This window comes from Phoxinus phoxinus (genome assembly GCF_949152265.1).
Source record: "Phoxinus phoxinus genome assembly, chromosome: 18".
Lineage (NCBI taxonomy): Eukaryota > Metazoa > Chordata > Actinopteri > Cypriniformes > Leuciscidae > Phoxinus > Phoxinus phoxinus.
The window spans coordinates 24,170,874-24,196,686 of NC_136893.1; the positions used below are offsets into that span (position 1 = coordinate 24,170,874).

Consider the following 25,813-nt stretch of genomic DNA (forward strand, 5'->3'; position numbering starts at 1 on the left):
CAAACAGACAAACAAACAAACAAATAAATAAATAAAAGTTATATTTTTGGCAAATGTGAAGTCAACTCAGATGTTTTGTTGTAATAACGTTGTAGGAGCCATACTTTTGTTTGTTTTGTTTTATGTTACAATACATCTTTATTTTTTATTTAATAAACTTCAGTTATTTGTTTGGAACATCAACAGGCCTCTCTGGATATTGTACTTTGCATACAGTGTGTCAGAATCATAGCATCAACATCTCCCACAGTGGACAAGAAACAAGGAATTAGAAACTTGTTTTTACCACTACAAACGTGTTACTTTACTAGTTACTTGAGAAAAAAAGTAATCGAATTATGTAACTTGTGTTACTTGTAATGCATTACATACATTTTTTAAAGAACCTATAGGCCAGAGTCAGAGTCAATAAATCAACATGTAATATCTTGTGTGATCAGCCTTGATGCACAATGAGATGTGGGTCAGGATTTTATCATCAGATCATTAAATATATATAGGCCTAACTCTAAAATATTCAAGATGACTTAATTAGCCGATAGAAAAAATATCTGAAAAAAAAAAATAAATAATCTAAAATCATAATGGCTTGTTATATCCATCAGTCCCGTTGCTGTACATAATGATCCACTTTGTAATGATAATTTCTCAAATGAAGTAATTTTCCATGAACCCTTGATATTTGTCACGGTTTCTTCTTCCACTAATCAGGATGTAAGGATACGCGATCAAACGACGGGTTTCACATAATGGAACCCATCGATTTCAATTCCCTAAATGCCGTTCCACCATCATTAGTGTAATTAAATGATTGTGCATAATTCCGAGCCCTCGCGACGTCACCAAGGAGCGCGCCCGTCTAGGAAGTGACGTGTCGAGCCGTTGCCAAAGGAAGTTTGTGCGGGCGCTGGGAGAGAAAGTTTCCCCGGAGCAGGAGCGATTGGAGCGGGAATAACCCTGACACAGCCGCCGCTGGTGGACCGAGCGGAGCGGAGCGGGAAGAGAGCGCGTCGGGGCGTCGGAGAGGCTGCCGTGGGTCCGTGTGGCCGACCGTGTGATCGTTCCTCCGCCGCTGGTGTGTGTGAGTGTGTGTGTGAGTGTGAGTGTGTGTGTGTGAGAGAGAGAGATGGGGAAGGAGCAGGAGCTGCTGGAGGCGGCGCGCACCGGGAATCTGCCCGCCGTCGAGAAGCTGCTGTCCGGGAAGAGACCGTCGGCCGGGTCGGCCGCTGCGAGTGGCGCTGGATCCTCCGGGAATACCGGGAGCGGCGGGCACAGCTCTTCCCACACACTCTCCAGTCTGCTCAGGTGAGAGAACACCACGGCTTTATCTCTACAGGAGACCCAGCGACCGGGACTAGTTGGCACTCTTTACTCCAGGGATTGTTTTCACTGTTGGTTTATTTGTTAGAGTCGTAGACACAAACATTGAAGTCTTAACTAAACAAATAATCCATGGGGAAACCTAAAGATAATTGAAGGGTCTGTGTTGTGTTGTTGTCTATAGTGGGGCATGTTGTCACACTGTATTGGGTAGGTTGTCACAAACTGCTGTTTGTTGACTAACTGATTTGAGGTTGAGAATAACTACAGATATCATTTGAAATCTAAAATGCGATCCAAATAAAAAAGACTGTCTTTTACAGCATACGTATTTGCATTCAAAACACACGTGACAACTTTCTCCCAGCCATGACGTTCATGAAATCTGTAATCACGTTTCTGTAAACATCTGCCTTCATCAGATAAAACCTCGTGTGTGTGTGTGTGTGTGTGTGTATGTGGTTTTATTGTTGTCAGTCTCTTGGCACCCAACCGCACAAATTATGATATTAAAATGTGAGTTTTTAGAGCAAAATTCACAATTTTGTTTAATTAAAGGTGTTTTTGAACTAGAGGTTTTTTAGACCACTTCTGCGAAGAGAAAAACGCATTTGCACAATCACATTTTTGACCTAAAACCTTGTTAGCTGTCAAAAAGTAGCTCAAGTAATCATTATCTTTCAAAGAACCTGCTCAGTTCTTTCTCAATATAAACATGTTGATGTTCCTCTTTATGTCATAAAAGCGTGAGTAACATGCGCCATCATCCCTGCTATTACAAAGCTAAATGTAGTGTCGTAATACTGCGATACAGAACATTCCTGCTGGATGTGATTTGCAGATGTATTTACAATGTAGATGTGTGTGTGTGTGAGATAGACATGTAAATTATTCTCAGTGTAGTGTGTGAATAGAGAGCTGATCACATTTGCATGCACTTGAGATGCCTCTTCATTTCTAATGCATTTCAAAGTCCAGACTCCTCCAGTCTGAATAATTGTTTAGGCAATTTCACATGTTGAGATATAACGTGGTTTCTTATCTGGCTATATGAAGATATATAGAGACACTGTTTGAGTTGTTGGATTGTGTGTGTTAATGGCTGTCTATCTTACTACTACTTATATATTTATATTCAGAACTATTCTATATAACTATTTATATTCAGAAATATTTTTTTAAAGGAATTTTGTCCTTTAATTAAGTGAAGCATCATCAAAGTAAAAGTAAAGACATTAATAATAATAATAATAGGTGGAAATAATGCAGGTACACACTTTTTTAAATCATACGGTGCTTTTTAATACACATTTTTACATGCAAGTTTGCTCAGTAAAGTTAAGCAAAACTTTAGTGTCAGCCTACTAGCATTACCCAATAGTGACATATTTAAATCAGTCTTCACAACAATGTTCAGTGTTTTTAAGGCACACAAACACACGTATATCAACTAACACCGAACTAACCACGTGCGTTTCCCAAAAGCATCGTCAGCCGACTATGGTCGCAAGATCCGTCGTTCTCAGCAGTTCAACGAGTCGGTGTTTCCCAAAAACATAGATCCAACTTCCAATGAACATTCGCTAACGGCATCTCAGAGTTGTGTGTTAGGAACGACAGCTCTCGGCCTGTGGTTAGAAGCAGAGTTTCTTGTTTGCATGGCATGTGGACTCAATAAATCCTTATCTCGTGCCAAATAAGCAAGCTGACGTTCAGTGCAATCTGTATCTTTTATTTACAATACATACAAATGTCGTTTACGTCTTTTAGTTTGTCAAGAGATTTAAAGCGTTGTTTTTGAAGAGTGCGCATGTGCGTTCGTGATCTACTACTTAAGAACGAGCCTATGATTGAATCTGGAAATAAAGCAAAATAACTGAGAAGAATGAGTCCTCAGATGCCATGCCTGTCATAGCAAAACATCTAGCGTTAATCCGATCTCAAACCGTTTCATTAAAGAAGTTATTACTCCACCACCTGTGTGACGTCATTAACCAACATGGTTGAACGATATATTTGTGACAACATGGTTCATGGGAACATGGGAAATAGTTGATTTCTTCAACGATGTATCGCACTATAGTCGTGTATCCGCGAGTTACGTCGGCGTACGAGAAACACACCCCTGATATGACGAATAGCGATTCTGTTAGCGAAGTTCTTCACTCTTCTTGAGCTTTTGCTGCTCGTCTTCTGGTCATCATCACTATTCATCTCACCCCTTCATCTGGACACACACACACACACACAAGATTTACCTATTCCATGTGCAAATTGATCAACTATAGGCTACATTCATAGAGGCCAGACATCATGCCATCCACCCTTTCTCCCAGTCGCAGCTCTTTGTGTCCACTGGCATCAGTGTGTGTGTGTGTGTGTGTCTCTGGCTCAGTGGATCAATGTCTGGCAGTGCTCTATGGTGAGAAAGACCGGCTCAGCGTGTGTCGGAGAGCGAAATAAACGGATGATCGGCTGGAACTGGTGCCAGCAGGAGAAGAATATAAAAGTCTCTCTCTCTCTCTCTCTCTCTCTCTCTCTCTCTCTCTCTCTCTCTCTCTCTCTCTCTCTCTCTCTCTCTCTCTCTGGCCAACAATCTTTAAGCGCATCAATCCGTTACTCGTCTGAGACGCAGTTATCGGCAGGTGTTAAAGGGAGTGCTGTGTTTGCGTGCAGCTTGTCATTTGGCGTGTGTAATGTACATGTCAATAGTATTTTGTGATGCGAGTGTGTGTGTCTTACTCTGCTTGTGTGTACATTGGCATTCATTGCCGTCAGATTTGCCTAGTTTAGAGCGAGCAGTCTTCACAAATCTGCATTATTACCAAGGCCAATTCCACCTTTTATCAATGATTTCATATGCCTCTACCTACATTTTTGAAGTCTAGTGCTAGTCTAAACGTACCTATACATAAATTGCACTGCAATTTCCAGTTGAAATGAACACTAGTGGCAGTAAAACACATTTAACACAAATTATGATTGCAGGGCCAGATTATCGATTAATAAAGTCCTCAAAAAAACACTTTTTCCATAGTGCGTAATTTGTAAACTAATACATTTTGATGTTTGCTTCTCATAATCAGCTCCATATGTTTGGCTTTTCTGAACTTGCTCAGTAGTTCGCTCATTGTGTGGAATTCAATATTTGAGTTTCATGGTTTTCATAACTTTTTTTTTTTTTTGAGAGAGAGAGAGACATGAGGGTGAGTAAAGGAAATACTTCTAGTATGAACTATCCCTTTAACACACCTGTGTTGTGACGGAAGGGCTTGCCTTGGCCTAATATCTGCACCAGAGGTTTCCTCGTGCTTGGGAATGAAAGAAACCGCTCTTGCGTTGTGTTTTCCGTCTCTGTACTGTATGGAACGAGGCGTCGTGTTGGGACTTGTCATGTTGTTTTGAAAGGGTTTGAGAGTTGTTTTCTCTCCCCTTCGTGGAATGTCGTTTCAACATGGCGGCGTCTACAGTTTTGGACATGCTGCCGTGTCTGTATTTATGCAGATGTACTCATCTTCAATACACATTGTGTGCACATGTGCATTTAATTTAACATCCTTGTTTTACACTCATCTGTCTGTCTGTTACCCTTTTCTCTGTCTATTTATGTCTGCCTGTCCATATTTCCATCTGCTTGTCTGTATAGGCCTGTTTATCTGTCTATCTTTCCTTCTGCTTGTCTATCTTTCCTTCTGCTTGTCTATCTGTCCATCTGGTAATCCATTTTATAAAACAGTTACCGGTACTTCCAGTCCTTGATTCTGATTGGCCAATAGCGATTCACGATAAAACACGGCTATGACCGCTTCACCCAACGCTTCTATGTATCACTACACAACATCCCTAGCAACCGCTCTTAGCAACGCAAACACATGCTTGATCTCATTGATATTGTTCATTGAAGCTGCTATAGTCGAGTATTGTGAGACATCGAGTAAGCGAGTGTATCTGCATCTACAGTAGACAGCATTTTCCTTCAGGTCAGTCCAATACATTCATAACAATAAAAATCAGTTTGAATGTCCGCTGTGATATCTTGTCTTTTTAACAGTTAAGGGGTTTTCCCCTTCCCATATAGTCATCTGTCAGTTGCGTCTTCCTTCTCCGTGATCACAAGTTTGAGTCCTTTCAATGTAAAAGTCTTCTCTACCGACTGACTCGCTCATAAAGACAGTCTTTGCCGCCATGTATTGGCGAAATAATGTATCTTATAAATGTATCTTAATAATGTAACTTCTGTTTCTGTTTACGGTCAGGGACTATTTTATCCAGCGGAAGCAAGGCTTTTAGTGATTTTACTTCATGAAAGTTGCATAGATGCATATTTTTCGGCTTTAATATTTGTATTGTGTGGTAACCGTTTTATAAAAGCAATAAGGTACGAGAGGCTAGTGGTGTATCGTGAATAAGTCACGGCTGACTCCGCTTCACGTCGTGCCTAACAACTCCCTTCAGCCGTGACTTATTCACGATACAGCACTAGCCTCGAGTACCTTATTGCTTACTTCTGTCTGTCTGTTCATCAGTCCAGATGTTTGCCTTTTTAATGTTTATTTTTTTTGTCCAATGCCTGTCTGTACTTTTGGCTATCTCTATGCCTGTCTTTCTATGCGTCTATTCATTTGTCCTTTTGTCTGGACAGACACCGTCTGTCTTTTTATCTATGTGTCTATTTATCAGTCTATCTCTGTCAAGATGTTTATACATTCATCTGCCCTCTCCATAACCTGTCTGTTGGTCTTAAACCAACAGAACCCATGTCTCATCATGTGGTCACGACGAACACATCTGATTGGTAGATAGCAGGAAAGGTTAGTTAAGGTCACTGCTCTGTCTTGGCTTATCAAATAGATATTTCATTCGGTTATTATTATGCCTGTTAAAATGTATTGTATGAGCTACTGTTACTTTCACTGTTCATATTATTGCTCTATCATATTTATCTTTAATTTATTGGGACAGTGAATATTTAGAGCTGCTGGGCAAGAGCAGGGAGTCATTTTCTGTCTTTTGTTGTTAGATTAACATCGAGGACAAAGACAGCTGTAGGTTTGTTAGGCTGCTGTCACTTTAAGAGTGGCACATATCCAACATACTGTTGTTACACATGTTTTCTTTTCAACTGTTCATGTTCACTTAAGACACAATGTTTCACAAGGGTAGTTTCCCTAATAATTCTGTGTGAATTTGTCAGTTCAAGCGCAAGAAGATGTGAAAGAAGTCGATTTAATAGGCCATTGGCACTCTGTCTGAGAGGCAGCTTTTCTGGGATTGCGTTTTAAGCTTTAGACAACTTGTTCGGTTAGTATGATTGGACTGAATTCTCAGCATTATTGTGACTGCTGTGAAATGTTGGACTGGCCAGGGCACTATTTTAAATCTTATCTGTGTGCTAGCTACTAGGGCTGCACGATATGAGGAAAAGCTGCGATGTGCGATAACATTGTTTAATATTGCGATGACAATATGACTTGCGATAAATGTGATTGTTAACTATACTGTTCCCATGTCTTAGTGCTTTAATAGGTTCTTTGCGTGATAGGGCAAACGTTTATTACCTGCCTGGTTCAGAATACACGATTTTAGCGCGATTTTGGCACGATCCGTTTGACGTATGGGTGTCGTGGAGATTCGTAATAACGACAACGGGCGTCGGGACGCAAGATTCGATCGTTTCATCTCGTATAGTGGGCGACACAACCTACGTCGCGTCTGCGATGCTTCACGACAGAAAGACTATAGCATGTTTAATTCTTTAACGGCCCTCCACGACGGGTTGAATATATGAGCGAGGCGAGACGTGAGTGAGTGCAACAGTGAGTGTGTGTGTGCGCCAGTGAGCGTGTGTGTGTGTGTGAGTGAGCGAGGGACAGTGAGTGTGTGTGTTTGTGTGTCTGCGTGCGAGTGAATGTGTGTGTATGACGGCACGCGATGACTGGTCGGAAAGCAACGTGTAGTCTGACATGTTTCTTGTCCACGACAAGATTTTAGGAGTCAAAAACGTGTAGTGCTAATCTGAACCAGGCATTATTCATCGTGTCAGGCTGTCTGTTGCGATGTCTTCATCGCGGGAGTTCATATCGCGATGACGATGAAAATTTGATGTATCGTTCAGCCCTACTAGCTACACCAAATCGGACCGCAAGCTTCTGTAAAAGTGCTGAGTGTTATTTATCTAGAGATCCTGTTAGACTCTTTTCACACAGGCTTGCACTTTTGATTCCCACAAAACCTGGCGAAGGGAAGTTCCTCTGAAGAGTGGCCAGTGTAGTGGTGGATTCCTGTGGGGAGATGAAAGGGCAGGTGCTTCCTGAAGAACTGCAGTGTCTGGGAACGCAACGGGACTGTGGCCGGCCTGCTAACAGACCTGTCAGAACGGACAGGAGAGCAAGAGTCCATGCTGAAACTGCTCAGTGGACTATCACAGTCTTATGACACTGAGCCGTCTGAATTGCATTTAATTTTCCAATGAATCAGTGGATGAGTATGCTCTAAATATTTAATGCTAAATCATATCATACAGCTTCAATCATTGTAACATCCATCTGAGCTTAGTAGCGAGTTGTAATAGTTAAAAGACTTAAATTGAAAAACACTGTATGCATTGGTGTTGGGCGAGGACAATTGATGCTTTATAGAGGTTAGGTTGTTTTCCGCTTTCGTGTTGTGTGAATGACACACCAGGCTCTGTTTGATGTGGCCGCCTCACACACTCCGCGTTAAGTGGTTTGGTTGAAGAGACTGTGTGACCAAGGTGATCTGTATCACTTCCTGTTTTCATTTTTAAAAACTAGTTAAAGCATATTTAGAGTAATATATATATATATATCCAGCCAAGATGTGGCCTTCTGGCATGTAGTTCTACAGGTCTCATTTAAAAGTGTTTGCTTTAGGCTAGTACGTAGGTTTAAATTCATGACCAATGTGTTGTTTCCACCGCAACCCTTCTAGAGAAGCTGTTAACACTGTGCCCTAACCAGACGCGATGCAGTGACGCAATACATGAAAACAAAATGTGTCTTTTCCATGTTAATCAGAGTGTTTGCTAGCCAGTTCAGTCGTCCGTACACCTTTTTGTGCTTAATCCTGTTCTGTACTTTACAGGAGTGACGACTGCATTGTACAACCGAATTTACTCGGACTGAACCACTAGTTGTTAATTTTAATGTGCATCATCAGCAGTGTTTCTCTGCTTAAACCGCTTAAAAAGCATAAGTCCCCCTGTGGTGAAAATTAAGCTTTTAATGTTGTTAATATCTCTATGTGGTGTTTTTAATATGCTTTTAGACAAACCATGTGCAAATTCATAAGTCGACACCATTGATGAGTATTTTCTTCTTAAAACTGCAGTGAACCAAAGACCGTTTTAAAAACGTGGTTTGAAATCGCTGGTGTTTCTGACGTCACAAACTACCTTGTAACCAATCAGATCAACGTGTGATTGTCAACGAGTGGATCTCTGAGTGTGTGAGTGAGTGGAGGCGGGGCTCATTTGCATATTCATAGAACCATGTAGCCTATAGGCCTACTAAATGAGGGTGTAAAGTTACTTTTCAAGCTATTTTAAGGCATGGATAATTTTTTCAAGGAAATAAGCATTTAATTGTGTAATTTTGGTGATCCAAGGCTGAGTTTTAAGGGCTACAATGATTGTCCACAGGGGGACTTTAAACAACAAGCCCCCCAAAAAAGGACATGGCATCACTGCAAGAGCCACTCAGTGAAGCAGTCTTTCTAATAAGCTAAACAAGTTGACTGTGCTTCAGTTAAAATTGCTGAACATAACAGGTTTTTGGTCACTGTGATATTTATTTTGTAAGAATAGCAGTATAAACACGTGAGATGCGTGAACATTGCTCTGGTCAGTGGTCACAGTGTTTCCCACAGGATTTTGTGAAACTGTGGTGGGTGGTCCTTGGCCTCTCTTAGCGGGTCCGGGGGACATGCCCTCCCGTAAGAGGACTTTGTACATTTTAAAGTTACATTAATAAATCTAGTGCACGTTAAGAGTTAAAAATTAAGAGCTCCAACCCGTATTCAGTGTACAAATTGAACAAACAAAAAAAGTCAGTGCATTGACTTGTACCTAAACTTTAAAGGGCCCTCTCTTTAGTTGTGATATGTCTGTCTACATTATTACACTACATAATACTACTACTACTAATATTATTAATAATAATGTTATGACGGTAATAGCCATATGCAATGCAAACTAATTAGTGTTGTCCTAATTTCTATACATGCAAGAGAGAAACCCGTGAGCTTTTATTTTGAAGGAAATGCAGTCGAGCTTTTATTTTGGCAGAAAACAAGTTTACATGCGCGTCTCATTACAAATCTAGTGAAATGCTGTAATCGTCGACTATGCAAATGTGGAAATAATGCGTAACTGCGTTCCCAAGTGCACGCTAAACTCAGCACATGCACAGATGGAGTTCACTGCATTCATTCACTGTGAACTGAGACGCGGAGCTGATCGCGTGAGCGAAATGCTCACTTCTCTTTGCGCAGTCAGACAGTCTTTTGTGATTTGATAAGGACACAAAGCCTTATCACACTCTTGATTTTAGTTTGTTTGTTTGACAGCAATGGTGGAAAACACTACATTTAAAGACCTTTTATGTTATTATGAGACGTTTAAATATATTTTCGGCCGCCACAGTCTACTTGATGAATGGGAAGCACTTGAATCTATTTGTGGTGGTCAGTGTTGATATGGGGGCGGGCCTTCACAAATAAATCAATGTATGGGAAACACTGAACTGAACACTGATCTGTAAACGGCATCCAGTGTAGACAACATCAGTGATTACAATGGCTTCTGTTTGCTTTGACGCTACGTGGCGCTCACATTACTATGGTGCGATTAATGTGTAACTATTCGTCTTGCTCTGGAAGCAGTCGCAAATGTATTTGCCTGTGTGTTGTCACAGATCCCACAATATCATAACGAGCTGTTTTTCAAAGCTTGATTAAATGCTTTGTTTATAATGCGTAGGACGTTTGACGTATGAAACTTGCAGGATGTTTTAATGCTACAAAGACCCTTTTATATATGGCAAATTTGATTTCTCACGTCATGACCCTTTTAAAGGAAAGTACTAATCGAATTGGTGGGATTGTTGCCCTGTCATGTGCTTTGACGAATGGGTGTGCGGTTTAATGCGTTTGAGACTAGGAAAGCTTGAATATTACAGTTATACAAAAAAACTCATTAAAAATGAGAAATTACTAATTATTAAAGTCATTTTTGGTTTTCAGCCTAGTGCATCCAGAGGTTTCCTTTTCGGCCCATCATTTTTATTTCGGGGCCATCCCTATTTGAGACGTGTTTTACTTAATTATTATTTTATATTAGCTTGTTCATTTTTTTTTCATCCAATTAATTGATTAGGGTCCCTGTGAGGAAGTTTATTTGATTGTCTGTCCTCCTCTGATTGTCTGTTATTTGTGATTTGATTGTGTCGGCACTTGTAGATGTAACATGTCTGGTGTGGACAACTGGAATCTTATCACATCACATCTAGTTTTATTTTAATTTTTTATTATTGTCTGGTTTGTTGATTTGTTGTGTGTTAGTTGTGTACTGACTGCAGCATGGGTGATGACCCAAGACACATTTCCCTGCGTGGGATAATAAAGTTTTAACCTTACCTTAGTTAGGACACGGTGTAAATATGTTGAGGAGTTCTGCTCATGTTGGTGATAAAGGTTCAAGTCTGGCTTGCAACATTTCAATCCCACTTCCCTCTTTCTCCTCAATAGTTTTGCAGTCTTGCTGTTTAGTGTCTACTTAAAATAAAAAGCCTCCCAGTCCCCAGCACAAAAGTTGATGGCTAAGAACTTAATTCTTAATAACTAATAATGAAAGAAGCTGACCGAGTACTAAATGTGTGCTAAACTGTGTAAAAGGTATATACATCAGTTTAGGGCTGGGCGATATGACCAAAATTTCATATCACGATACAAGTCATCTCATATCCCGATAACGATATATATCACGATATAGTATCTTTTCTGTAAATTCAATCAATTAATAATTTATATGTATAATTACTACATGGAAAATACTTTTAGCATATATCAAATAAAAGAAAAGTTGATATATATATTGAGTATATATTAAGTATATCCTCAAAAATGTTTTTTATATATAGCCTATATATATTTTATATTCTCCCAAAAAAAATGGGCAAATGTTTGATTAAGAATGTAGAAATATAAAATATGAACGAAATATAAAACACTTTTCAAAAACAAATGATTACAGGCCCAACATAAAATATTGCTATATAAAATACCAAATGTAAAAATTCAATGGAAGATGTTTAAAATGTAGCAGAAATCAGGGCTCCGAACCTGTTCAATGAACGAAAACAAACAAACGAAATTTTGACAGGAGCATAACCAGAAACGGAAACCAAATTAAATGTAATCGTTCTGAACAGACACGCTTATTTGAAATGGCCATTAACCGGTTAACAACGTTATTTTATCGTTCTGTTAACTATTTTAATTTGCCAGTCAACCAATCATGAATTCAAATAGTACAGACTGAGTAAATGTGATATTGACGCGCATAGCCTATCCAACGTGAGTGAAATGCCCATGCTCAGCTGTCAGTCATCATTGAGTCGCAATGGGAATGCGCTGGCGTTAGTTTTCCATACTGTATGTCACCAACTGTCAAAAAATTAGGCCTACATTTCAGTGAAAATGAATAGCAGGTAGGCTAATATGCAACTTTTTGTTTTTTGAAACCAGCGAAAATCGCAGGATAGTGTAGAACATGGATCCACACAACGTCACATCACGCACTTAAAGCGCTTCTGTGAACGGACAACGGAGAAAACAGAATAAAGCTAAATATATAAAACTAATATATAGGCCTATATGCGAAATATAGGCTATTTGCCTTTAGGGCTGAACCCGAATATTCGAATAATCGAATATTCGTTCGGTGGGTTGGTATTCGATTTGAAAATTTGACATTCGAATATTCGGGGGGTTTTTTTTTTTTTTTGCACACCTAGGATCTCCCGCGAAACGGTTCTCATTCGAGCTTGAATAAGGCCGGCGACACACTGGCTGCGTGGCATGTCCGTTTTTATTTCGGCACCCATGTTAACAGGTTGGAGTTTGCACACTACCTGCTGATACACCAGTCTCAGGAAAACGCGTGCATGGTAGAAAAAGAACCAACGCCTAAGATGTTAATATGTCATTTTGACACGAATACATATTAATAAATGTAATGTTGATGTTTGAAAGTGATAGGTTTTGACATAAATGAAAATATAAACTATAAATATTTAAAATATTATCGATTATACTGGCCAGACCGATCCATGCGCAAGCGAGTAGATTGGACCTCAGCAGAAAGTATAAATACAAGTAGTCTGCGTCCGAGCTGTGCGCAGCTGTCGTGTACGCGTCCAAACTGGAGTATAACAGAGGCTTAAGTGTTCCAGCAACGGGAGTGTTCTAGAGCAGAACAGCGGAGTGTGTGTGGACAGAAGTGCATGAGAACAGCGGAGTGTGTGTGGAAGTGCATGATGAGCTTGTGTTTTGGGTTAAGCTGCGTTGTTTTGACATTGTGGAAAATAATAGAAACAAAATTTATTAGACTTTTTACCCGTTATTATCAATCTAAATTAATCTCGTTTTTAATTTAACTTAATTTCGTTTTTCTTTATTTAAATTTCGTTTTTCTTTATTTAAATTTCGTTTTTTCTTTATTTAAATTTCGTTTTTCTTTATGTAAATTAAAAATTTTCTTAGTTTAAATTGTGTTTTTTCTTTATTTAAATTTCGTTTTTCTTCATTTAAATTTCGTTTTTTTCTTAATTTAAATTGTGTTTTTTCTTTATTTAAATTTCGTTTTTCTTTATTTAAATTTCGTTTTTCTTTATTTAAATTTCGTTTTTTCTTTATTTAAATTTCGTTTTTCTTTATTTAAATTTCGTTTTTTCTTTATTTAAATTTCGTTTTTCTTTATTTAAATTTCGTTTTTCTTTATTTAAATTTCGTTTTTCTTTATTTAAATTTCGTTTTTTCTTTATTTAGATTTTGTTTTTTCTTTATTTAAATTTCATTTTTCTTTTTTTAAATTTAGTTTTTCTTTATTTAAATTTAGTTTTTCTTTATTTAAAATGTACCCTTTACTCTGTCAGTAATTTGTTAGTCAGAAAAATATTAGACTAGCCTACCTTAAAAGTATTGCTTAATTTAACAGACCTGTGTGTGTGCGTTTTATATCACTATAGTGCAGTGTCCGCGTTCTCGGAGCATAAGCCCAGCCCGCGTTGAGGCGCACCGCTTCCCGCTCGCGCTGTTCTGTCGTTTATTAAAAGTTTATTAATTCTGAACGTGTCGCGTCTCACGTGTCTATCTATATTGCAGACACATAGAGATTCCTGCTTTTATTAGAGAGAAGATTATGTTCAGCACCCTCTCTCCGAAGCTTCGAATATTCGATGTTCATTACTACCGAAGCTTCGAAGCTCAAAAAATGGTATTCGGACCAGCCCTATTTGCCTTAAATAATTACAGATTAACAAAACGAAAGGAAGCATTTTGCTGAGCTTCGGATCATGCGACAGGGTCCAAAGTTCACAAAAAGGAAACCGAGATGGTAGAAAAGGGAATCGAGCTTGTTTTCTGTATTTTACGGCTTTAAAGTTTTTAATCATTTTTGCTTCTATCCGTATGACCATAAATTACGGAGTAACGGATTCCTGTTCCTGTGATCGCGCCGACGCTTCACGGCACGCGCACACGTTCTTGCATTGCTAACTTGACATAGCAGCATGTTCATTATCAAAATATAATAGTCAACCAAACATATAGAAATTTAACCAAATCATGTTCATGCTACAGAGGTAGCCCCTCATTTAGGAACGAGCTCCTCGGTTTGTCCTGGCTGGTCCTGCTCGGAAACACCCGGTTCTATCACCCTTCGCCATGTTATTCACGTTTCTGCCATTCTCATGGCGGCGTGTAAGATTGCAGTCCTCCAAATGATGAAAAAGTTTTGCCGTAAACAATTTTTTTGCGACACCACGATATGAACGATAGAGCATAATATGAATCGATAGACTTTTTATATCGTCCATCCGATATATATCGTCATATCGCACAGCCCTACATCAGTTTATCTTTGAGTGAAGGGAAGTTCCTCTGGCCTGGTTTGGACTGATCTCAACAACTGTGTCTTTGGCCTCAGAATGAACCTCCTCTGACTGGATTAGACTCAGTCATGTGGTGGACGTTTAGCCATTCCTGCTTCCTCTCTCCTCTTTGTGGATCTTTGTCAAGACAGGGTGGCTCTGCGTTTCATTCATATTTAACAGTTTTGCCAGTTTAGAACCTGTTTAGGTGTTTTGTTTTACATTATTGTATGGGTAGATAGATAGGTAGCAACATTATGCTGCCCTCTTAAGTTCTTATCTGTCTTGTTTGGCTGTAATTATAAGGTAGTCTCCTGCTTTAAGCTCTGTGAACAACTTGATTCAAAGTGGTGGACATAGTTTATATTTAAGTGTCAAAAATGTTTTGGAAATTTCAAGACATGGTGCAAAAGAGTGCTGCCCCCCCCAATATCAGCACGATTGCAAATGTGATTGATTTTATACAGCAGTTCAAAAAACAAAAAGTTCATATTAAATGACATTTTAGACACAACATTGTCAATATTGATGTTTTCGCTGAAATTTGCCAATTCCAATATTTCTAATCAAAGCAGAACTGTTACACTTCTCAGAGCAACTTAAAGCTGTTTCCCCCCCGTTTCTGAATAAATCTGTGTTTTTGAACAAATCGGGTAAATAAATTAGTCATTGACTCCTACTTTTAATATGCTGCCACCTACTGGTAGTTTTATGTACACTTGGGCTGTTTTCATTTGTTTTTATGAAAATTCAGTTGATAAATTTAAATTAGGAATACTGTTTGATATTGTGATGCTGTAGCGTGCGGCTCACATTGACCTTGTGTGTTTTCAGCGGTGTTAATGGATTCTGACTTGACTTACTGACTAGCATCTCTGATAGGCCATTGCATTCATGTGCTCAACAGATATGGCTGTGATTGGCTACAATGCTCAACGCTTGTAAAAACACACTGTATAGAAACCCTTGCTCAAACAAACATGAAGGAAAACATTTAAAAGCAGAATGTATCATTGGTGGGTGCCGAATTAACCTGGGACTCGGTTCTGTGTATCGTTTTTTGTTGTTGTACCGACTGGTACGTTTAACAACACTAGTTATGCTAGTATTAGTTTTTTTTTGTGATTCATTGAAATTGGTGTTGTGATCTGTATATAAAATTCAGAATTTTAATGGCATCAAAAATATTGATGTCGTTACAACTTTATTTCAGGATAAACTGTACTGTTAATATATTGTGACATAAAATATATGATTTTTGGCCATATCGACCACACCCCTAAATTGTAACATGCTTTACTTTACATTCAGCACATCCACATATATTAAAATGACTAGCCTATACTAAGTGAGGAAGGTTTCTGATATTACACGTGTAAGTTTCCACTCTTCACCCTTGATGGTCTTCACACCCTTGAGTCATTCTCAGTGGCTCTTTCCACACACCTACATTTAAATATTTCCTGTTGTGTGGTTTAATTTCTTTGTGTGTGAAAAAATGTGCATTAAAGCATCAGGATAAGTTCAGTACGAAGTGCTATGTTATCTCTTCTCATTTGACTGTCAGTCATGACCCAGAATGCACTGGGAGTGAGTGACTTGCCTTACAGAATCACCTGTTAAATCATTGGCCCTCTTACGTCTCTAACACATACTCTCGGCTAGCTGGAATGTGGTTTATCAGGAACTCAACATTAAAATGGGAGCTTGTTGTGGGTTATTCCTGTATCTCTGCTGGAATTGACTGCATAATCACCTTATCTGTGATTGAACTGAATTTAGGAGAGCTTACACAGGTTGAGTTTGGAGGGCAGTGTCTGATAATTAAAACTATGCTACTGTAGACGGGTAAACACATTGTTGATACTTCATTGCTTCACTTTGAAATGCAAGTTCATAGTGGAGGGGATATTACAGCAGGCTGCTCTGGAAACTCGTTCAGAGTTCAGCAGTTGTTTTCACAACTAATGGGCAGTTTCGCCCTATGAGGAATCTGACACCCTCAGGATGGTATTCCAGGAACTGAACTGGACAAGAAGGTCCTCTTTTTCTTTCTGGAGGACAAAAGCAGAATGACCAATTATCTGAAAAGAAAAACACACACACGCACATACACACAAAAAGTTTACTTTGAAAGTGATGTATTTATATTCTTGCAGCAAAAGCAACTCTGAATCCATCAGACTAATCTTAGTAAAGTGTTCATGCACTAGTTAGGAAGTAGTCTTGGGCAGCTCTTATTCAGTCAGTACATGATTTGTGGTCTTCTTTTTGGTTTCAGTATTAACGCATATGAAGGCTTTGAACTGAAGAAAAAGCATTCGCTTCTCCTAATGTTTTGTTTATCCTGTTTACTCCTTCATAAAAAAATGTCCTATGGAAAATGTGACAACTGGCATGCTGCTTATTTGTTAACCTTTGTGAATTAAACAGGCTTTGGCGTTTACTTTGTGTGCGTATTTTATCTTTAGTAGATTGTGTACTGTTTTATCTCATAGATTTTGGGACAAAGGTTTAAACTTTTTTTTCTTTTTATTTAGAATAATTAGTCATTTGAAAACTGCAATTTCTCTGATTATTTTGGGGAAATCTGCAGGATTCTGTGAAATGTATATTTAAGCATGGGGAACTTCATAAATTAATGGTGTTTAAATTCTCTGAAAATCTGCTGACATACGTAGTTTCTGTTTGAGCATGTGTAACAATAGTTTCTGTTTGAGCATAGTAACAATCTAAAGTAACAGCATGTGTGTTTTATTCTAAAGGCAGCCATTCATTCTTCATCCTTTATTATGTTTCCCCCCCCTCGCCTCCTCCGGTTCCTGGCAGGCCTTTACTGTGTGCACCTGCTGTGTGCACCACCTACTCCTGCTTACCGACTTCAAACGCTGTTTTATTTGGACACAGAAGAGTTATTCTCTGTAATGTCCTTTCTGGACACCAGTTAGTCTTGTCTAGACATTTTGATTGCTTGTTCTAATTTAGTAGCCTCTGAGTTGCCTTACTTTTCTTCAGTGTCAGCAGAACGCCACAGAGAGCAGTTGAGAAAACTTTGTTTGAGAACTTTGTTTTTTAAATCTTGAAATGTCTTGCATTTTCTATTAAAGGTAGGGTAGGCAAAATAGAGAAGCTAGCAATAGGGGCTTTCGCACCGGGTAGTTCTAGGAACTCGGTTATCGGAATTAGCCACCAGTGTGTGTTTCCTTCGAGAACTAATGGTTCCCTTAGGAGCATTTTCCTGGTTGCATTCGCACCGCCAGTAGGAACTCTGAAGTGACGTGAGCCGCGCTTGTTTTTGTCACTTTTATTTTGACGGCGTGGCGGACCTTTATTTTGACCGCTGAGAACGCCAGAGCCGGAGCAAACAAACAGCGCTCGCATTCTCCGTTTTTTTTAGTCGTTTATGATCGGTCTAACAGTCCTGTCAAATACGTTATTATATAGAACTGTTATACATAGATATATGAAAAGGTATTAGCGTATGCCGTGTGGTTGCTAGCTGAGCAGAAATACATCGGCTTGGTCCCCTCAAAGTTGCGTTGGATTTTTTCCTCAGTGTAAAGGTTGAGAGGCCCTATCACAGTTTTACATGTTCGTAGAGTTAGTTCATGGAGTAAATATATAGGCTATAAACTGTTTACATAGCTTTTTTTTTTAAATGGCGGGTGCTGATTCGCGTGCATTCGGCCAATCAGCGTATACTAACGTCACTGGTATAATGCTGGTTTAGACCGACTCTGAAGTAGCAGCTAAATCAGTTCCTCCAAAAGGAGTTCCTAGAACTAAAATCGTTCCCAGTTCCTGCGGTGCGAACACGCCAAAATCTGGGAACTTCCACAAATAGTTCGAGGAACTATGAAAATGTTCCTCCGGTGCGAAAGCCCCTTATAGCAATCTAGCTTTGAGATCCCTCCCTCCCTATAGAGCGTCTTCAAAGCCACGCCTCCTTCAAAACACATGAACACACACAGAACAGTTTGCAATGCGTCACGAGAGACACAATGTTTACTTTACCTTATGTCTCAAAGCACATAACATTACAATGATAATAATAACGCAACTTGCAGAGCTCTACTTGTACCATCTGACCGCTGTAAATTCATTTCGGCGTTGATAGTGTTGACATAGAAACACATAAATCCGAGTCTGAGGACGTGAACCACTCCGGGTGAAACGTCACGGGTTGCCATATCATAATTACCGTTAGGCCTATGTCATGAAAGCAGCTTAATCTCATTGTTTTGGTCTTAAAACCTTTAAAACCCGTAAACTATTTATTTACTTTTTGCTAACATGTATGATCAGGTTTCTATCTAATTACAAAAAAAGATTGAATATTCTAGACTCGGTCTCTGTTGACTAGCGTCTGACAGATGTTGTGGTTTCATGTCTCCAGAGATAAGGTTCTCTTCTCCACTGAGGTTATGGTTTATAAAAAGAGTGGTTGATATTTACTAAAAGAAAGATCATATTTGTTTCCTCTAAGAGAGAGCTTTGGTCTCTCGCCTTTCTTGCCCTTGATTTGTTGCTCACAGAATTGTGTCAGTGCTCGAGTCGGGACTAAGAGGTCAACCTCGGCATGCGTGTAACACTTTGTTCGAGTCTCTCGGCACTGCAACGCAAAACTTGGTCTAGCTTCAGCCAAACTGGAACAGAATCGTTCTATTTCCAGAGGAGAGAAGTGGGTCATTTCCTCTTCACAAAATGATGTCCATCAGACTCTCACCTGTGGTCACTCTAAAATGAGGAAATGAAACATTGTTTGAATGCGACTGACTGGCCCTCTTATTGGCGTTTCCAATCATAGTCACTGATTTAGTGTTTTCTGCCGGTGGGTGCCCATACAACCCCCACCCCAATATTTACAAAATATTTTTGCCATGTGTAGCAATGTAGCCAATCACAAACATTGATGTGGATTTCTTGAACGCAATGGCCAATCAGAGCCAGAGGTGTTTAAGTTAGCACTGAACAAAAACTCTGGTGTTTTTAGCGATAAGTGGTTTCTGAGTTTCTAAGTTCTCGCGATTGACCCTTCGCAGGGAGCTTGATTGACAGGTGATCTGACCAATCATACTTTGCCATCTGCCATTTTGTCCATCAAAGCAATCAGGAGAGTTAGTAGATTAACACGGGAGGATTTGAACTTGAGAAGCAGAGTGTACTGACGCCTTTCCGCGGTTAAAACAACATTCCTTCTGATGTTCATTCATGTTTATTTGATGCTATATATGAACTAGAAGGAAGAGATGATCGGTTCACGAGCAGCTTTAACTGATGCTCTACAGCGATCTGTCACACTCATTAAAGAGCCACAAAACGGTATTTATTGTTTAAATTTCTTTTAAAAAATGACCAAATTTGAAAGGTGAGACTTTGTTTAATATGTTTAATATCAAAAGTTACCGAAAAGTAACCTGGTCTGTCAGCATCAGTGTCTCTCTGCTCCTGATGTATTTTTCACTGCATGAGAACATGGTGTGGTGTGAGAGCGGCGTAGCTTGTCGGACATAGCGACAGTAACTAAGGGGGGCGGGTCTTTGCGAACGGTCAATTTCTCTCATTGTAGGAAAATGATGTAAATAAGAGATTTATTTTGCAGACAGATTCATTGATTATTTACAGAGCTTTGTGAGATTGCAATGATCTAAGATGATTGGCCGCTTTTTAGTGATTAGGCTATAAAGAGCTTTTTGCATGCTTTCGGCCATCTCAAATCCCACATACGGTTTGCTTGCTTTTCTGTTAAATCAACGGTGGTTTGTGAAGGTAGATGTTTTACTAATAATTTTTTTTATCATGAGCATTTATGCTGGGATGTGTAGGCTGTGCTGTGACATGTAAATTGAAACTATTGTGTTTTTTAGGGAAGCGCATCTCCTTAGCCTTTCCCTGGAGTCGTGTTACCTTCTGCCTATATTACCAACCAAACTAAGTACATTCTTTCCATTAGTGTTGTCGCGAGTGACACTCACTGATATACCTGATGAGTTAGTTGTGTAAAATGCGAATTATCATCATGCGTCCCGGGCTTTAGTGTTGGGTGATCTTCTCCATTTTCAGATACACAATATTATTATGCATGCAATTGGTGGTGGACTCTCTGCACTGAACTATTCAGTGTTTTCAACTATGTAATGTTTATTTTAATAATCATACATAGCACTCAGGGCCGGCCCGCGCGTCCAGTGACACGCTTGACGCATCGCAATGGAAATAATAATGTGATGTTCTAACATTTAAAAAAACACTGAGGGTGTTTTAAAAGTACTGAGTGTATTTTAAACTTGCAGGTGAAACCAGACGCAAAAGGTGAGTCCGTGGATATCACAGGCAAATTGAAATCTTTGAACGAGAAGGTGAAGGTGATGGTGTCGGTGAACCGCCTATAAGAACATTGTCTGCTGACATAAGGCACTAACAAGTAATCTGAATGGCCTAGGTTATGGGTGAACAATTTGTTTTTTTATGTTGTTTGAAATCAGCTGTTTTTGATTTTCATCGTTGACTGATTGTACGGACCTATCACAGACTGTTATTAGCCTTATATATTTTTTACTATACAATAATAACAATAATAACAATTTGTTATTGTGTTGCCATTCGTATTATTAAAGCATTAGGCTTCTTATCAATATTTTACGCCTCTCTGGAAATAATGTTGTCTCTCCATCTGCTTTCTGAGTGCTAGTAAACGTGGCACCAGTGTCCGCCTTCACACGCACAGATGCTATTGAACTCACAATGACTCGTTGATGCTAAACATGCGTCGCATTGCCACATCAATCATGTTCAGCATAGTAGACATCTCTGTGAATGTCATTTTTACCTGTGATGGCATGGCCATTTCTTCAGTGTCACATCATTTTAATGCGTCCTTGCTTGGGAAAAGCAAAAATATTTATATAAAAAAAAAATGTTTTACTCTTTTTAATATCTGGCCTTAAAGTCACTGAAATTTATGATCATTAAAAAAAATCAGTAAAAAGTTTGGAAACCCTGAAGCACATCAACATAAGCAGTGGTGCTATCATCCTAATCCAGGGCCTTTGAGCCAGTGCTCTTGAGTATGTCTAATCTGTGCACGGCCGTGATCGCAGACCGCAGAGACTGGATGTGCGTGTGCCAATGATGCATCTGGTTCTGGCGCCGGGTTTAGTACACTTAATTAAACTCCAATGCCCTGGCAGTGTGCACCATGTATCAGGCTCCTCTTGGCAATGTGCCGCGGGATACGGCTAATCCCCAGCACAGTGTCCATCACCTCACTAATTGGCTCAGGAAGATATCCGTGAGTGCGATAGACATGTCTTCACCTGTTCCCTCTTTTTGATATACGTCCTATTATGGCACATTGGTGGGATATACATGATTTAATCATGCAAACAAAGTTGGGAAAAATAACTTATTTTTTCTTGCACCACTCTAATGCAAGCATCTATTGACCAATGAAAATTTAAGAGAGGCGGGGTCTAATCATGCTTTTGGAAACTCCCGCCGGCTTGTTCCGCTCCCTCAAATCGGATCATCCCAGTGCTTTCTTTACCATGTAAATGGCTCCAGATCTCTTTCTTCTCGCTCGCACTATTGCAAAGGCAGATTTTGGCCTTTTTTTTCTTTCTCTCTCTTGTATCCCTTTTCGATCCATTTCTCACTTCCTCCATTGCTTTGGGACAATTTTTTTCTTCCAGACATTCATGCAAATACCCCACCCCCCCACTGGGAAATTAGGGATTAGCTTTTCCTTTAGCTGTCAGCATGTTGAAGCTAGCCCTGTACACACAGACTACTGCCCCTTCACTTCCATCCCCTCATCGGGTGCGTCTTCCCTTCTTCATCCTCTTTCTCACTTGTGTTGGGCTCGGTTTGAAGTAGGCTAATGTAAGAGGATGAAGATGATCCTCTAGCGCTGGTGACTCATGCCCTTGAGGTCAGGCTTATTATGAGGGTTTATTAGTCCTCCAGACTTATCAAGTGTTGGATGCCAATTGTATCTCAGCGTTAGAAAGTCTGATTCACTCGTCTCATTCATTCTGGTTCTAAGATTTACCAATTCATTTAAGGTCAATGTTGCATTATACCAACCTATTATTAATATATATTTTTTATATTATTTTATATCATCTCATCCGATCTCATTAGTTTAAGGTCACTGTAGTATTTAACCTCATCTTTATATATAGGCGATATACATTAACTTTTATAAAAAAAATTGTGATGAAAAACTGCTAAATATTCTTTAATGCAAATATAAATAGTATATATATTACACATATGTTTATATTTACATTTCAGAATATTTAGCAGTTTTCTACTCTTTTATATAAGTTAGCCTAATGTGTTTTATAGCTTTATATTACTTATTTAGATGTATTTAGTGTGTTTCCTTTTGTTTTCAATGCGGTCAACCTAATTGTTGCCTTTGTTTGCCAGATCCTATAAATATTGGAGCAAAAAAATCATTTTTATCATCTGACAGTTTCATACAACTGGTCCTCAAAATCTGAGCAGTGTTTTAATAGTGTTGGTAGGCCTTCATTCTGTAATAGTGGGTATTTTTAAGTAACTCTTTCTGCAGGTTACAGAGTCTTTCTGTAGAGTCACTGAATCATTCGTTCAAGTGACTCTTTTAAAGAAATGTTGATTCATTCAGAAACTAAAGTTCATTGAAATAGTCACTCAACTGGTTTGTTCAAAACACTGATTCATTCAGAAAGGAAACACAATGGACCGTTGGTGTATTCGAAATCACTCACATATCCCTCATTCCCTATTCCCTACAGTTATGAAAACTAGCTTGTATAAATCGTAAATAGTTTAATATTTGAATAAAAATTAACTTGCACCTGTATGATTGTGCTGTGGATGCGGTAATTCATTCAGCATGTTTTTCAGTGCATTGTGGTTATTCTTTTGCCATTGATCTGTTTTGGTGGTACATTATGAAGTTGAATAAGTGCTCTTGATAATGTCTATTATTGTTTCGGATGCTACTACAACTGGCTGTCTCCTTAAATAGGGCTCTTTATAATGGTAAAGGGGCAATTTCAGTGTTGAACACAACACGGAAGTGTCTTAAACTGCAATTCATCGACCGGCCACTAGAGACAGGCTCCGAAAGAGAGTCAATCACATAAATCCCCCATGTTAATATGCCCGTCAGAATGTCAGAATTTTTTTTTTTACAGCTTGGTACAAAGTAAACGGGTGGCTAATTCGGCATCTCGAAATTTACTACACCCCATGCAACATGGCTAACTCTGTACACAAATTGGTAATTTGCATTGTACTTTATTAGTAAACTGCTTTTTTATAATGTATTAACTGTCTTTGTTATATAATTTGCTGAATACCTTATGTTTATTGCTTCTGTTATGTAATTTTTAATTCTGTCATTTAATTTTAATTGTGTAGGACTACAGATGGAAATTAGCATAGTGCTAAATCTGGTGCAGCCATCTTTTTAATGTAACTGCACATGGTCCTGATATAAATAAACTAAACTAAGTGTTTTTTGCCTAAATAGCTAATTTTGCACTTCATGACAACTGTGAGGGGGGTGAACTTATTCATAACTCATCCGTTTAAATTATATTAAGCCTTAAAGTTCTGCATAATTAAGGGTGTGGCCACTTGAGTGACAGGTGGATTGCTCTGCTGTCACTACTAGCCATGCGTCTGCTGTCTGTTAGCCGTACGTCACCTCAGCTAATCCGGCTCTATGCCCGTTTCCGGTTATCCGGGAGTGACGTGCTGCCAAGATGGCGACCGTCGGCTCCGCCCACTTTAAGCTTCAAAAATGCTCTTCAGAAACCTACGGGTGACGTCACGGACACTACGTCCATATTATTTTACAGTCTATGGTTGTATACAGTGACACACATATGACACAGCATGTGTGCAGAGATGTTCAACAGTTAATTTTCTGTGGCTACATTGGTAACTAATTTAGATAGAGGAGCAAAAACCAATAAGGTAACTGGCAGTATTGTTTAAATGATAAGCTACTCAATATTAACTTGTTATATTGTATAAAAACAATATTACACGCAAACAAGCAACAATTTCGCTTGTGTGATATTGGCTAAATATATAAAAAAAGATATTATCTCCTAAAAATAAATAGGTTGTAGTTCCTAACAGTATCTCGACCTCAGCTGAACTAGGCTACTTTAACTAATGAGTGACTGGAGCATGACACACTGCGGCTTTAAAGTCTTTCCCAACACTGAAACCACCACACGCGGGTTTTACCACATGCTGAGCTTTTTTCCGTAATGGCTTAAATGTTGACATTATGAAAGCTGTTATGTAAGGTGCCTCTCTCTGTTTGTTCATTATTTTAATCCGAGTCGTGAGCGGATGCGCTTCCCTGCCGGCGTCCAGTCAGAGATGTGCTCAGTGGGGCTGAAGCTGTGGCTGCGGGCTGAGCTCGGGGCCTTCATGCCCACTCAAGCCTTCTCTCCTTCAGAGTCGCCCGGCCTCTGAATATATTCTGATGGCCTGATCTATTTTCACGTAGGAAATATGCCACAAGAACAGAAGCCCACAGATGTCTATGTGTTGTTGATCGAAGGTGTTTTTATGCATCATGAAGTGTGTGACACAATGGCAGGTGAGTAGCAGGGAAAACAAACACTGGCCATAAATAGTGCCAACAATCTATATTTTGCATTATTTTTATTTAAAAATTGGTGTAGAAAGAATTTTCACTCATAAATTGAAATTTTGAATTGGAACATCTGAAATGGTATTTTCTTGTAAAACGAAGATAATCCACATTATGATTGTTCATTTATTTTAATTTGTTGGCTTTATGCAAAGAAGTTTCCACGTTTTTCTAGATGGAATCGGTTTCTCCCGCCCTTCAACATTTCCCACCGTTTCCAGAGTGTACTAGAACTACTCCAAGAATTCAAATTTGCTGCACAGCATGCTGGGTAGACCCCCCCCCCCCCCCCCCCCCCCACACACTCATTATAGGGGTTGGAGAAGCATTGTAGTGAAAGCACAGCATCCGAGCTGCTTATTTTTACTTGCCATTTTGCGGTCTGAGAAGGATTATGAGGTTTGTAGTTTCTGTGCGGTAGAAAATAGTGTGTGTAGAACAGCAGTGTCATGGTGGAGGCTTCATTCGCCAGCCAGACCCTTTTCCGCACTTCTGTTGCCATGGCGCTTTCACAATAGAGCACAGTGGGCCGGAGATGCCCATTCGGGTGGAGCATGATGTCAGATTTAGTTGAAGGATATTTCTTTATCTTCCTGTATTATGATGTGCTGTATTGAGGGGGCAAATGTTGCATAATTAACTGAAAACTCGAACT

General features: G+C 39.2%; 1 protein-coding gene across 1 annotated transcript in view; it reads left to right on the top strand.

Moving 5' to 3' along the window:
* Positions 1-801: 801 nt before the first annotated feature.
* The window catches only part of LOC306986033 (ankyrin repeat and SAM domain-containing protein 1A), a 112,117-nt gene continuing 87,105 nt past the window's right edge, over positions 802-25,813 (top strand). The window contains 1 exon segment of the mRNA XM_079588874.1: positions 802-1,305. Coding sequence (XP_079445000.1) covers positions 1,127-1,305 — 179 coding nt within the window. The 5' untranslated portion in view covers positions 802-1,126.